Source organism: Kwoniella botswanensis, chromosome 1 (assembly GCF_036426115.1).
Source record: "Kwoniella botswanensis chromosome 1, complete sequence".
Classification (NCBI taxonomy): domain Eukaryota; kingdom Fungi; phylum Basidiomycota; class Tremellomycetes; order Tremellales; family Cryptococcaceae; genus Kwoniella; species Kwoniella botswanensis.
The window spans coordinates 1,138,095-1,152,361 of record NC_088599.1 but is presented as its reverse complement, the minus strand read 5'-3'; the positions used below and the strand labels follow the sequence as shown (position 1 = coordinate 1,152,361).

The following is a 14,267-nucleotide window of genomic DNA, read 5'->3' as shown; positions in this document are numbered from 1 at the left end:
CAGACATCCATACTCATCCATACCTCATACCTTCACAGACCGTCATCGCTCTCACTTTGTAATATCATATCTTCAATAGCATACACCATTCGGACCATATATACCCAAAGCAGAGCCTTCGTGCTCCCTTCGTCTTTCAGCCAAACCCACCACTCATTTCCACTCGCTTCATCCATTCGATCTATTGTAATATCAGCTCAACCTCAAGCAGCATCATCAACTACATCTTCCATATCCCTAAGTCCTATCAGCTCTTCAGACGACAACGACTCAGATATACCTGACATACTATCCCGATTTAACCATCGATTAATCTATTTACGCAAGACACACAGCCATCTCGAACGAACTATCATGTCCTCTCCTTCTACTACCGCTTCAGCTCCGGCCAAAAATGGACCTTCACCTATAGAGAATTTCCAGGAATACTTACCGCACTTGACACAAGCTTTAGACAATCTGACGAATCACGCTGCGAACCTTCCCTCCAAATCGGATTTATCATTCCACCGGACGCTCGATAAGAAATTCGCTACGGATTTGGATAGTGCGAGCGAGAGGATACTCAAGTTGACTGAGAGGTTATTGGACCTGGTGGATAAATCTCAACAAGCGCAGAAGAACCCTAACCAATTGCCGAAAAGCGATCAGGTGAAAGTTGCCAAGGTCAAAGGGAAAGGTAAAGGGACTATCAACAGACGGAAGTTGGGTGATGAAGATGATGTGGTTGATGGCTTTAAGCAGAGTGTAGTGGCTGTTGTAGACGGACTGTTGGAAGATGCTGTGAGTGAACTATCATCTGTGGCATTGTTTGATAATAGTGAAGCAATGCTAAATCAAGCTTGTCTCAGGACTCATGTCTTGATGAAGTCAGTGGACAAAAGAAGAAAGCAGCCATCGCTGTGAAACCTCATCTAGCTGCTCAAGCAGGTCAAAAAGTGAGTCAAGATACATACGGCTTCTAGCCTCTACTCTTTCGAAGCTGATATGTACACTCTGATACAGCTCCCCGGGCCATTTTCCAAGCAAACCGCTCGATTACCTCAAAACATCCTTCACGCTTCTGATATACCCAAACCTCAATTACTCTTCCACGAGCCTATTGACAATACACCTACCACATCACCTTGGAGACCCAAACTCAGCAGTAAACCACACTCGATGGTCCCATTGGATTTCGTCCCGGCCTTAGATTACAGTCTAAGTATGGAAGAGGAACTGGATCCATCCAAGGAATATTGGAGGAGAGAAAGAGAAATTAGATTACGACAACATCCATATTACTACGAAACTAAACATCTCCCATATCCCACTTCACTATTTATCAATTCTCCTCCGATCAAGCCCAAATCATTCCAAGATACACCTTTCCAATTTGTCGATACTCCTGAACAATTAAAGGAATTAACGGAGATACTGAAAAAGTCGAAAGAGATTGCGGTAGATCTTGAACATCATAATATGCGAAGTTATTCTGGGTTTACATGTCTGATTCAGATTTCAACGAGGGAGGGTGATTGGGTGATTGATGCGCTGAAATTGAGGAAGGAGCTGAAAGAAGATAAGTTGGGTGATGTGTTTACGAATCCTGGTATCATCAAGGTGAGTTGGACTGCTTTCTGAATTTACTGGATTCTGTATTATTCTTTCTTTCCCCCCATTCCTCAGTAATTTCGAGGTCTTGCTGCCGTGTGTGGTCCAATGTTTTGCTCATCAGGCTGAATACATCATCGACAGGTATTCCACGGTTCAGATAGTGATATCGTCTGGCTGCAACATGATTTCGAGATCTTCGTTGTTAACCTATTTGATACGTACCATGCTACGGTCGTCTTGCGTAAGTCATCATTCACCGATTATATGTCAGTCTTGTGTGAGACATTATACTGAACCTCGTCCTCTGGCTGTAGAATACACACAACGATCTCTGGCCAGTCTACTGAAAACATACTGCAATTTCGAAGCTGACAAGCGATACCAAATGGCTGATTGGCGAATTCGCCCTTTGCCAGAAGGGATGTTACATTATGCTCGATCGGACACTCATTTCCTCCTATACATATATGATAACCTGAGAAACTCTTTGTTGGAACAATCATCCAGACCACCTTCACCTGATCCCAATGGGAATCCCGTGATTGAAGTTACTCGAAGAAACCCGCAACAAGCTATGAGAGAGGTATTGGGCAGGTCGGAAGATACCGCTTTGAAGATGTATGAAATTGACGAGTATAACGAAGAGACTGGAAAGGGGACGGGAGGATGGATGGGAGCTGCGAAGAAATGGTTGAACAAGACTGTAGTGGACGAAGAACCTGGTTGGGTATGGCGGAAGTTACATGCATGGAGAGATAGATTGGGTAGGGAGCTGGATGAAAGTCCGATGTGGGTATTTGACTCTCAGGTCCCCTTCTCCTCTTGCTTTTACCCTCCTCGCGTTGTTTCGTTTGCGTCTCACTATACTCAGCTTATTTCGTCAAAATGAACTAAAGCTAATAGTTGATCTGATTACCTTGCAGCTATATCATGCCACAAGATATCCTGAAAAACCTAGCATTACTCCGTGGGACCGCACCGATCTTGATAAAACAAGCTATCAATCCTGATAGAGCACCGATCGCAGCAGCTCGATTGGAAGAGATCGGTGCAATAATCAAGCAGGCCAAAGCGGAATGGCAAGCCAACAAACTTGAAGAAAGCCAGAAAGCCGCGGCGATAGAGGAAGTCGCTCGAAGCAAGAAACAGGGCATTATCCAGAAACAACAGCAGAAGATGCTTGATTCTCAACCTAAACCTATTCCAGATGTTTGGGATGCTATCACTGTTCCTGCTCCTGCGGCAACCACTTCGTCATCTTCGAAATCAAGTAAAACTTCTGGATTGTTCGGTTCGACGATCAAATCTTCTTCCTCTTCCTCTTCGACTTCAACCCCGTCATCATCCAAGGTAGTGAACAGTTCGAAATTGACATCGTCCCTATTTGGCTCGACGATCATCCAACAAGGTAAAGGTAGAAAACCCAGAAATACCAATAGGAAGAACAAAGAATTATCGCCTGGTTTTGAGAATGTACAAAACTCTATACATGGTGAATTACAAAGTACAAAACAAGCTGAAGGATCAATTGTCCCGATTGTCCATGAGCAAGTACCATACATACCTCCCACTGAGAGAGGTGCGAACACGGATGGGAAAGTTAATGGGAACAGCTCGACAACAACGATATTGAAGACTGAAGATAAGCAAGATAATACAGCTGGAACCGAACCTGTACCTATACCTGTGAACAACAAGAAAGAGGAAGGAGGTATAGTGCAGGTTAAGAAATCGCGTAAACCCAAACGTGAGAGAGGAGCATCATCGTCTTTACCTTCTACTTCGGGAGTTGGTAGTACCAATGGAACCGAGAATGTGAACGGAGGGAAGAAAGTCAAGTTGGATACTACCACTGATACATCGACACCGAATGGAAATGGGGAACAAGTGACCAAGAGTAAGAAGGAGAAGAAGACGAAGAAGGTTCTTAAACCTGATGAAATTCCCGAATTTGATTATTCTTCTATGCCGAATATACTGGACCAACCTGATAGTGCGTTGGGTAAGGAAGGTAAAGAGAAGAAGAAGAAGAGGAAAGATAAGAAGGGCGGTAATGGTGGTGAGTACATCCCTCCAAGTAAAGATCATAGGACTGGATAAGCTCATGTATCATATAGGTATAGGTGCGATTGAAGCTCCTACATTCGGAGCGAGAGCAGCAAGAGATCTGAGTCAACCTAAAGGAGGTAATAAGAGTGGGACGTTTACTTGAGGGATTACACCATGGTATATATATTCGGTCATATCTACATCTATATCTTGTACATACATAGCTTTGCTTTGTGGCATTGATAGGTACCTGTGATCGCATGGAAATAGAATACAGCAAATCATCGAAAACTAAGCTGTAGACGATATCGTTCCAATGACGTGTTCTCATATAACGTACTGTATAATTAATTATTTTGATGACCGATATCGGATGGAGTTAGGTCGAGATCTGGAATGGATTGGAATGGAATGGATTGGATTCGATTGCACCCTAGTAATATAACGATATATAACATAATATGTCAGGGTGACCGAGTTCACATGTGAGAAAAGATTTTGTAATTGTCATAAATGGGAATTTGACTCCGCTAATAGCCTGTTAGCCGGTTTGTAATGCGCACTGTCTAAGGAATTTGGTGGGGGGGGGGGGATCGGAGGGTTAGTAACCTTAAATGGTTAAATGGTTCAATTCGCATGTGGGTTCGTGGGATCATTTTCATTTCAGGGTGTACTGTATTTGTACTTATGTGTTAAGGTATGCGTACACGCTACTTGCAATGACTCGTATAACAAACACAATCAATCGTACAAATCAATTTGATCATCATCTTTTTAGATCATCGTAAACGACCAACAACTAATCGACATACATACAGCGAAAAGTATTGAGAAGAAGGGACGAGATGGACAGTACGATGAAGCATCCATACTCCACTTACACTTCACATCCACCACCGACGCTCAACGAACCGGGATCGAGCTCAAGCTCAAGCACGAGCAGGTTATATCCCCATCCTCATGAGTTCAATAGGATAAGTCCAATGCCGATGGAAGGATATGAGAGTTCGGATATAGAGGCGAATAACCCCAAATCTGCAAAGAGGAAGAAGAAGGACAATACTGGGAGTGGAAATGATGAGCGGATCAAGAAAACCAGGCAGAGTCGTGAGTTCTGTGTATACGTGAAAAGGTAAAAGGGAAGTTGGCTGATCATTAGAATGGATCTCCATCGGGTGATCGGGTGATAGAATCTTGTGATGGTGAGTTGATATCCTCTGCCATCTACTTGAGGCTGGAATATGGATGGACGTGATCATAACACGATGACAATGGGAAATATCGGTGGGGAAGAGTAACGAGGATAGAAGATCTCATTTGGGACACGACTCAGCCATGTGAAGACATAGACAGATCTTCCTCCTTGTCTCTTCCTGTTAGCATACTTGAGGATACTGACGACGATATGCTCCTTTCTAACACAGCATGTCGAGCAAGAAAGTGAGTCATCGGATTGCCCCCTTGTTCTAAGACCAACAAGTGCTAATTCGCAATGTCATTCCAACCACAGAGTCAAATGCGATAGACCCCCTCCAAACAGTACGAGCTCTTCAGTAGCCCACAGAGATATATGCTCCCATTGCGAACATCTCGGATTGACATGTTAGTGGATCATTTCCGCAATTTACAAAAACAATGTAGAACGTCGCTCATCTGCTTCGATTTTGCAGGTACATTCGATTACAAGCCGAAAAAGAGAGGTCCACCGAATATGTGAGTCCTTTTGCTCTGGTCAATGACATATGTTTATCGCCTAGCCTGGCTGACGAGATGCACCGCCAACAGGTATATGAGGAAAATGCAGAATGAACCTGAAGGAGGATCGACCGAATCTCCTCCTCCATCATTGACTGACCCACCACCACCTTCTACGACCTTAGCACCCGGTATGCCCGACCTGTCATATCCTGCGCTTGCTAAGCCCAAACCTCAACCGGACATGAACGAAGTGACAGGATGGGAACCTACTTTAGCCAGTGCGAGCGTGGGTGGTAGTGGTAATGTCACTCCTATTCCGATACAGGATCCAACCCAAGTTCAAGTTCAAGTTCAAGCTCACTATGGCGGAAGACATCCCCATCCACACGGTCCTCATGGTCACCTACTTCATCCATCATATATTGACGTCCCTCGTTCGGCAACTTCCTCACCTGATCATCCTCGACAATACCCTTTACCTCATGCCTTACCCCCTATCAGCCACAGTGCACATCCTCAAGAGCACATACGTAATTTTAGTGGGGGAAGTACGAATGGTACAGGTAGTGCGTACTATACATCACCTCAAAATAGCATCAACAGTGCGTACCCTACACCCATAACCAATTCACCCGTAAACGCAAGACCAGGAGTAGGGGGATCAACAAGACCATTGTATATGTATGTGGAACATCCACCCAATCCTCAAAATCCTATCGAAAAGATATTACCCCGTCGTTTACTCTATGAAATTATCGATCTCTATTTCGATTATATTTATTGTCTCATCCCATGCCTTCATCGACCAAGCTTCACTCATGATTTGAATGTGAAGAGGGAAGAAAGACCAAACGAGGAAGAATGGACTTCTCTTGTTTTGGCTATAGTCGGATCCACGTTAATCCAATTACCAAGAAGTTTCGTTAGAATGTCAAGGAAGGAAACGAAAGACTTGATCATAGCTTGTAATTCCAGAATAAGAGATTATGTGGTGACAGATTTCCCGGCCATCACCATCAACAGAAGTGAGTTATTTATGTTCAAATACCATATTTACGAAGACTTATGCTGATCATCTCGTACTGGATAGCTATCATTTTCTATCATTGTTTGTCAGTCATGCCTTTCTTGCCGCTTCACCAACCCTCCATTCCGCGCCAGACTTGAACCAGTTATCATCGATCGTGTCCGACCTGTACTGACGATTTTCTCATATAGATTCATGACGCGTGTTATGGGCGGTATACCAGCAGGAAAAGGTCTATTCGGAGCGCTTTACGCGTATTTATTGGCTCTAAAGGCACATGAGGAGAAAGTGAGTGGTGAATATTTCATTGACTACCATTTTCAATTGTAATTTTCATCCCAAGGAGGAGATGATATGTATCGTATGATACTCCGTCTTTCACCACCAATTCGTTGCCCTCAATACTGTCGCTGTCCTTCGAGTCAATATGAGCAAGAAGTACTGTTAACACTTTGTTTTGTCCTCAGACATATGCCTTGCTCAATCCCTTGAACCGCGTCTTCCTGAGGCGATCCTTTTGGTTACTTTACGGCGCGGACGTGAGCATAGCCTCTTTAGAAGCTATACCGGTCTTCTTCCATGAGGACGATTGTGCGGACGTGGCTTTCCCTGAAGAACTGTACGTTTGAACGATGACTTGATGCATACACCATACGGTGAATTCGATGAGCTGACTGGTCGCCGTATCGCTGTATCTGGAAATAGGGACGACGAGTATATTTCGGAACAAGGATATCTACCCCAACCTGAAGGACATACTTCAATACTGTGTGGTTTCAACTACATCAGTCGACTTCATAGAAGTGAGTAAGAACTTTGTTTTGGCGTAAATAGGTAGATTCGTGTACTGACCGCTGAGAAATTCTGCAGTAACCGGTCAATTGCTTGATAAACATCGAAGAGATAAGAGGAAACCACCCAGCGGACTATTATTGCAGATGAGGTTGAACGAGGTCAATGATCTGTATGAAAGGACAATGACATTGATGGATCATTGTCCGAAACCTTTGAGATTGGATTATAGATCAGGAAGTAAATCTGTCCAGTAAGTTGTGCTACTACCTACAGCCCACATGAACGAAAAAAGAGGTTAGGCTGAATGTAGTCTTTCACTCCACCTAGGTCACTCTCACCTGGCTGGAACGCGAGAGCCAAAGACGATATCATGGCTATCTTCTCTGACCCAAACTACGATACTGAAGTTGTCAAAGATCATTTCCTAGTTCAGCAAGCTAATATATACGTTACTCAGGTGAGTTGACCTCCATTATCATGATGAAGTGTCTTGATTCGACCCTCAACCCCATCTTTTCGTATGACAGCTAACTTGTGTGAGATACAATAGCAATATGTCCGATTCATGATCCTACAATATCGAGATGAACTACATGAATTGCAATTGGCACAAGAAAGGGATAATAATAATAAAGTCATCGACGAAAGTATAAACCAGCCTTGGATCCGTCGTAACTCAGCCGAAAAGAACGAGCATGGTCAACAAGAGAAAGAGGGAATTATGGTTAATTCAATCGCGGAGAAGGATGAGGTGATTTGTGATTTGTTGGCTATTTTGCAGAAAATACCTTTGACCGTTTTGGGTGAGTTTCATCGTCAGAAATCATTCCTCTGTGAACTTGCCTGTACTGTACCTTGCTTTGTATTTGTATTGTGACTGATCCCTCGAGTTTGAAACGAATATCGAATAGCCGTGAATAGTCATCCGATCGTCCAGAAAGTACAATTTGTGGCTTCTACTTTATTGGATAGTCTGGAACCGTCTGCGAATAACGGTAATGGAGAATCAGCTTTCAGACCTGATAATCAGATGATACCCACTGTGTTGGAAACCAGGACTCAGAAAGCTCAAAGAAATTTATGTGAGTGTTCTTCCGCTCTCCTGCAGATGAGAACAGAGACGAAAGAAGGAAAGAACAAAGCTGATGATTCTCGTATATGTTAATAGGGCAATTCTTAAATATCTTATCGGATATAGAAGGGCTGTACTCGCTTGAAGATGAGTGAGTAGTGAGTGCTGAGGTGGAAAGCGGAGCAGAGCGGATGAATGATGGACTTGCCGTCAAGCTCGAACAATGTTTTTTTTTAGTAATGTAGGTGATTTGTTGAAGATTCATTACAGTATGTTAATTTGTGTTAGTATCTTATGTTAAGTTTCAGTCGGAAAAGAATAAATTTGGAATATATGAAGAAGAACCTCATGTTTGTATTCATATGTATATCACAAATCGCAATTGCAAGGTATTGAAAGAAGAGTTTTGACCGTCTGATACCTACTCCTCTTCGCTCATTTAAAGATCTCCAGAATGGTCCTTCTCAGGTTACTCCTACCAGGTGTCAATTGATTCTTACATTGTTCTTCTGTCATTTGTGTCTTCGCCATTGTCAGCTCATCTGCACATTACTTTACAGTATCGTACATCATTCTATATGCTTTTCCCTTGCAGATATTGCTGTACAATGCTGAACATTCTGAAATCGCACTTACCTCTTCAGCGAGCGATTTCCAATCCATGTTCTTATACCCTGTCTCGACCAATCGCTTGACGAGTGCGCTTTTCCTCTCGTTAGTCCAGCTTGATTGAGCGGTTGACTTGGTGCTGGGTGACTGCTTGGGAGTAGAAGTGGTGTTAATTCCATTTTTGGCTTTGGGTTTCTTGGGGGTAATCGGAGGAGACGGGGATGGGGATGGGGTTGGGGAAGATGAGAGGGATCGTTTGATTGTTTGGGACATGGTGTAGATGGGTTGAAGTAAAAAACTAAGATTACTTTAGATGATATATTGATAGTCCTAGTGGAAAGGTTTATCAATTGGTATGAGAAAGAAAGACGATGTAAAGAGGGAGATTTGATGATGAACATGGACTTTAGGTCTTTTAACCAAGACTCGTCATTCGCCTGGGTGAATGTTGAATGTTGAATATGAATGTGAATCTCGTCAACTCAGCCTTTCAGCCCGAGAACCCCTTTGGATAGATGGATTGATCGTTGTCAAGTGGGTTTCTAGGAACTTCCTCCCTTTGGTCTCATCTGACCTACTCCGAAAAAGGTAAGTAATGATGATTATCAAGCTAATCTGTTATCATACCATCAGCTCATGCTATCTCATCATCGACGAATAAATGTTCTGTGTTCTAGTCCTGGCTTAAACCAACATGAGCCATAACAGAGTGGACATGCGATGCGAGATTCAGCCAAACAAGTCGTTTCTCTCTCTATTTTCAGCCTCTACCGTATCAAATCCTATACATCCTTCTTCTACAAGTTCAAGAAGTGATTACTTGCACGATGGTCAAGCGATCGTTATCTTCATCCCCTCCCTCTTCACCCGAACAAACCAAACCTTCTTCCTCATCCTCATCAATCGACGAAGAACCTTCACCCAAGAAGTCACCCAGAAAATCCAACACCATCAGTAACAATAAAGAAAGTTGGGACGCAGACAAAAAGAGGATCGTAGTTGAGATGATATTGGAAGCGGGATTCAAGTCTGTAGAATATAAATTGATGAGTCAACGTGTAAGTGTTCAAGTCAATTCGTTAGATTAGTCAGCGAGGAGTATTACAGTACTGATCATCCCGTACGGTACGTGCGGTTACTGTACTGTACATCGCATCACAGACCGGTCTTACCACCAAACAACTTCGAGATGCTCTCAAATCTCGTCATGACGGAGGTACCAACCTCAGATCTCACCTCATCAAGTCTGTCATCCCGAAATAGACTATACAGTACTGTACTAGTCGTACTAACAACTTCCGCTTTGGAACCACACCGAATGGATCAGATGGAGAGAATGCCACAGTATAGTATAATTGGTTCGATAGTCCTAGTCCTAGTCCTAGTGATATTTGAATACATGAGTAGATATTCACATGAATATGCGTTGGTTGAAATTAGTTTGATATGATCAATATGATGTTATCAGTAAGATCGGAATTGCACTGGCTCATCGGTTTCGTCAGTCTGAATAAACCATCATCCGATACATATATATAACTTGTACTAATCATGAGCGGCGTGTCTGGAACCATAAGAATGACAATGACCATAGTCTTACAAAACCAACTAAAAGAACTTGGTGAATAAACCTTCCCTTCTTGATGTACCCGTCGAAGAACCTTTCGCATCTTTCTGTAAATTGACTAGGCTCTGTAACGACCTCATCACCTAAGATACGTAATCATAATTAGCTTGATCCACTTGCCAGGAATGTGATAGCATATACCGTGTAAATGGAAATGACCTGTAACTTACCGATTCTAATTTATCCTTTCTCTCTTGTAAATCTAGATGTTGTTTGATCTTTGGATTCTCCCTCGCGAATCTAGCTATTTCTTCTCTCTACAAGATATCAATCCAGTCAAATCAAATCAAGTGAGGAGGTATCAGCTACTGCATTTCCTTTCACATATCAATATCTCACTCACGTTCAAATCATATAGTATCCTCGAATCAATCTCTCTGGGGAACTGGTAGAAGAACTGCTCCAGCAATTCGATATTTATGAACATCGTACTTGTATATGCCAACTTATCCGCTACCACAGCCAAGAACGCCTCAGGACAGAAAGCAGATTGATCAGGACCTGATCTACATCGACGCGATTTCAGTGCTTGCTGGCGGAGTTTGAGGAGTGAAAGTCGATTCGACAACAGAAGAGCATGTCGGCCTAAAATGGAAAGAGGATCATTCAATCAGAATCAACAAATTTGTTTCGTCCCCTATGGTGTATCTCGTCACTCACCATCGATAATCTGAGCTGGGGAATACTTGTACGCATCCAACACCGGCGCACCTTCTTCCACCACCTCATTCCCATCTTCACCACTGGCCCCTGAGACTGAGAACCTTCTTTTCCTCCTTTCCTCTTCCCACTTCTCCAATTCACCAACATGTTTAATCAATCCATTCAACTTCCTTGATCCTCCTAATCTATTTTGTATCTCTTTCAATTTGAAATCACATCTCTTGATTTCTTCCGTAAACTTATCTTCTGCTCTATCCCTTCCTACATTCCATTCACGCTCATCGACTTCCACTTCATATTTATACGGCTTGATACAATTCTCCACTTGGTCCGCTGTCAGACCCATCCGTTCTCTCAGTATCGCATGGGAGAATTCGGTGATCCGTTCAGATACTGATGGATGGAAAGTGAATGGTTCACCAGTAGCTATACTATCGATTAACTGTCTTAAACCCTCTGCGACTAATCCGGTGGAATCTCTTCCTACTCCAGATTTAGTTAAAAGGGAACTCGCAGTTTCCAGTTTATATTTCCAGTACGAATCCAGATCTTCACTTGTTAATTTCCGATCCTCGCCCAATTTCGTCAATTCTATAGTCCGTGGATCATCCCAATATAGCTTTTCCAGTATGTTCATCACTTTATCATCTAACATTTCTTTCAATTTCGATCTTACTGCAGGTTTCGTGAATTGAGCGGTATACTCTTTGAATCTCGCTTTGAGCGCATCGATTGTTTCTGCCATATATGATTCCGACGTTATACGTCGATCGTTATACTGCACTTTGAATTGATAGCTCGCTTCTTCCAATTCTAGTTGAACAGCATTGGTGATTCCGTGCAAACTCGATGACATACTTGTCTCCAAGACGTCCATAAGCCTCCGTCGGAGGGTATCAGTACCAACCATGACTTTCTTATCTCTACCGAAATATTTCGAATTTTCACCTCCGAAGAACTCTTCTTCCCTTCGTAGAACTGCTCCAGTGACATTGGGACTTTCCCTATCGCCTCGAATGGATTTGAACACCCCAGTTGTAGGTGGAGCTTTGCAAACTACACCAACATAGCCCAGATGTAGAGGGTATCGTTCTCCTCGTACTATCGTCGCGCCATGTTCCGGTTTGACCAAATCCATCTTCGTCACCACACCTATCGTCCTCGTGCCCAACGGGTCGACCCTTCTACTGGCTCGTAACGCGGGGGAGTTCGCAAGATCAACATCGGCGGCACAAACAGCTAAGATGATATTGGGTTCTCTAATGTATTTATCACACAATCCCGATATCTTGTCTTTCAATTCTTCAGGTTGGTCCATCGAGCTGATCTGTATATATCCAGGTAAGTCGATAAGGGTAAGGTCGGGAACGTGAGGAGAGTGAATTTGGAGGTGGATGGGGTCATCGGACACAGCCAATTCGGGTGGTACAGAGAGGTTCAGATCGGTGAGTGTTTTCTGAATGGTAGCGAAGGAAGTTATCTTGCCCATTCCTGGCATATTGGGGAATACACCATATTCTGCTGGTGTCGAGGATGACGAAGCGGCATTGGAGGGTGTATTAATAAGTGTGAGCTCGATTGGTCGTCTAGTTACCATGTTATCTCCCCTAAACACTGGATCAGCTAAATGTTTCCAAAAAAGAGCTCCAAAAACAATCAGCTCACTTAGGTAAAAATTCATGTCCCACGATAGCTTCCAACACACTACTCTTCCCCGAGCTCTGACTTCCGATCACCACTATCGAAGGCAATTTCAACGCTTCACTCTGATCCACACTCAAGAGGACTGAACGAATTTCGATTAATTTCCTTGTTAATTGAAGTAACTGATGTTCGTCACCTCCACCTGAGCTGAAAGGGTCCGTCCGTTTCTCTTCGACATTAGCAGCAGCAGCAGCTCCTACTAGTCCCAGTAATGCTTCTTCTCCACCCCCACCGCCACCACTATTATTCTGAGGTTGATCAGGTCCTTCACTGGTGTTTCCCTTCTTACTATTCGAGCTTGAGCTAGACCTACTACTGGTTTCTTGCTGCGCTTGTGATTTGGCAAATTGAGATGTGAATGCCTCCCACCACTCTTTCGAACCATTCCTGAATGCTTCAGCGGTGTCCTGGACTCCTTGACTAGTATCTGATATCCTCCCTTGTAATTGAGAAGCAAGTGAAGATCCAATATCTGCTGCAGAGTTCAGACCGTCCGCGGCAGTGTTATAGGCCGATGAGAATTTGTCGGAGACGTTGGAGAGAATTTCAGAGGTAGCATTTCGGACTCCTATGTGTTTCGGGATTGATTGTTTAGTACAAAGTTATATGAGAATGTATGGGTATTCGATTAGATTTAAATTTCTCGATCGACGGTGGTACGAAACGGAGAAGCGATAATGACTGTTCCTCGTCTCTTCCATCCATATCCCAATCCGCAGAAAAGCTACTTCGTGGCCCAAACCCTGCCTATCCAATATCTCAAACATCTGACTCACTCACCTTCGAGTTTGTAATTCGCATAACCCAATCCACCAGCACCTATCGCAGCTCCATAAGCGGGAATCCTAAACGCCCGAGCCATGGCACGGGGTATGGAAGAGAATGAGATAGCTCGGACATGTACATGACGAGTCGAGGGGATTATGCGAGTTCGAGCAATCAGGGTGGGTCGGTTGAGAGACTGGGAGAGGAGGTAGGGTCGAGAGGATGATGGGAGTTTGCGGAGCATGTTTATAGAAAACTATCTGGGTCTGGATTTTTAGAATGTTGATTCGTTATTTCTTTCGTTGAGGGACTTTTCGTATGGGTCGGGGAAAAATGACCATCTGCTGTTCACACCATTGTCTGGTATCGTCGCTTGACTCTGGTTTAAGGAACACCAGTCGTATCGTACTGTATATGGATGATGGTTTACGACAATATTTTGTGAAAAAGTGAAAGATTGTTATCCATGACGGGTGGCAACGGCGCGCTCATTCCCATCATCAATGTTGCTCGGCAGATGAGCTCATACAGGGTCAATTTACGTAATAACACAGTCATATAGGTAAACATCTCCATACCGAACCATGCAACTATAGATACAGATCAACTTATTTGTAGGACTATAAAGGGAGAGGAAGAATACTGTTAGGGTATCGTGGAAA

General features: G+C 43.4%; 5 protein-coding genes across 5 annotated transcripts; 3 read left to right on the top strand and 2 right to left on the bottom strand.

Annotated features, from left to right (window-relative positions):
- Nucleotides 1-354: 354 nt before the first annotated feature.
- Nucleotides 355-3,808, top strand: L199_000436 (uncharacterized protein; the record flags this gene model as incomplete). Its single annotated transcript, XM_064886203.1, has 7 exons — nt 355-783; nt 852-938; nt 1,006-1,602; nt 1,738-1,837; nt 1,911-2,385; nt 2,520-3,655; nt 3,714-3,808. 7 exons carry the CDS (start codon nt 355-357, stop codon nt 3,806-3,808), a joined length of 2,919 nt encoding a protein of 972 aa, XP_064742275.1.
- Nucleotides 3,809-4,502: 694 nt separating this feature from the next.
- On the top strand, nt 4,503-8,392 carry L199_000435 (uncharacterized protein; the record flags this gene model as incomplete). Its single annotated transcript, XM_064886202.1, has 14 exons — nt 4,503-4,752; nt 5,070-5,085; nt 5,156-5,247; nt 5,316-5,358; nt 5,431-6,368; nt 6,434-6,455; nt 6,562-6,658; nt 6,838-6,989; nt 7,076-7,173; nt 7,241-7,415; nt 7,493-7,622; nt 7,716-7,968; nt 8,077-8,247; nt 8,334-8,392. The coding sequence occupies 14 exons, from the start codon at nt 4,503-4,505 to the stop codon at nt 8,390-8,392; spliced, it is 2,496 nt and encodes an 831-aa protein (XP_064742274.1).
- A 280-nt stretch (nt 8,393-8,672) lies between these two features.
- Nucleotides 8,673-9,119, bottom strand: L199_000434 (uncharacterized protein; the record flags this gene model as incomplete). The annotated part of the gene is made up of 2 exons (XM_064886201.1): nt 8,673-8,759; nt 8,874-9,119. The coding sequence occupies 2 exons, from the start codon at nt 9,117-9,119 to the stop codon at nt 8,673-8,675; spliced, it is 333 nt and encodes a 110-aa protein (XP_064742273.1).
- Nucleotides 9,120-9,673: 554 nt separating this feature from the next.
- L199_000433 (uncharacterized protein) lies at nt 9,674-10,109 on the top strand (the record flags this gene model as incomplete). The annotated part of the gene is made up of 2 exons (XM_064886200.1): nt 9,674-9,904; nt 10,008-10,109. 2 exons carry the CDS (start codon nt 9,674-9,676, stop codon nt 10,107-10,109), a joined length of 333 nt encoding a protein of 110 aa, XP_064742272.1.
- A 345-nt stretch (nt 10,110-10,454) lies between these two features.
- Nucleotides 10,455-13,849, bottom strand: L199_000432 (uncharacterized protein; the record flags this gene model as incomplete). The annotated part of the gene is made up of 6 exons (XM_064886199.1): nt 10,455-10,556; nt 10,644-10,730; nt 10,817-11,058; nt 11,134-12,743; nt 12,802-13,408; nt 13,621-13,849. The coding sequence occupies 6 exons, from the start codon at nt 13,847-13,849 to the stop codon at nt 10,455-10,457; spliced, it is 2,877 nt and encodes a 958-aa protein (XP_064742271.1).
- Nucleotides 13,850-14,267: the final 418 nt, after the last annotated feature.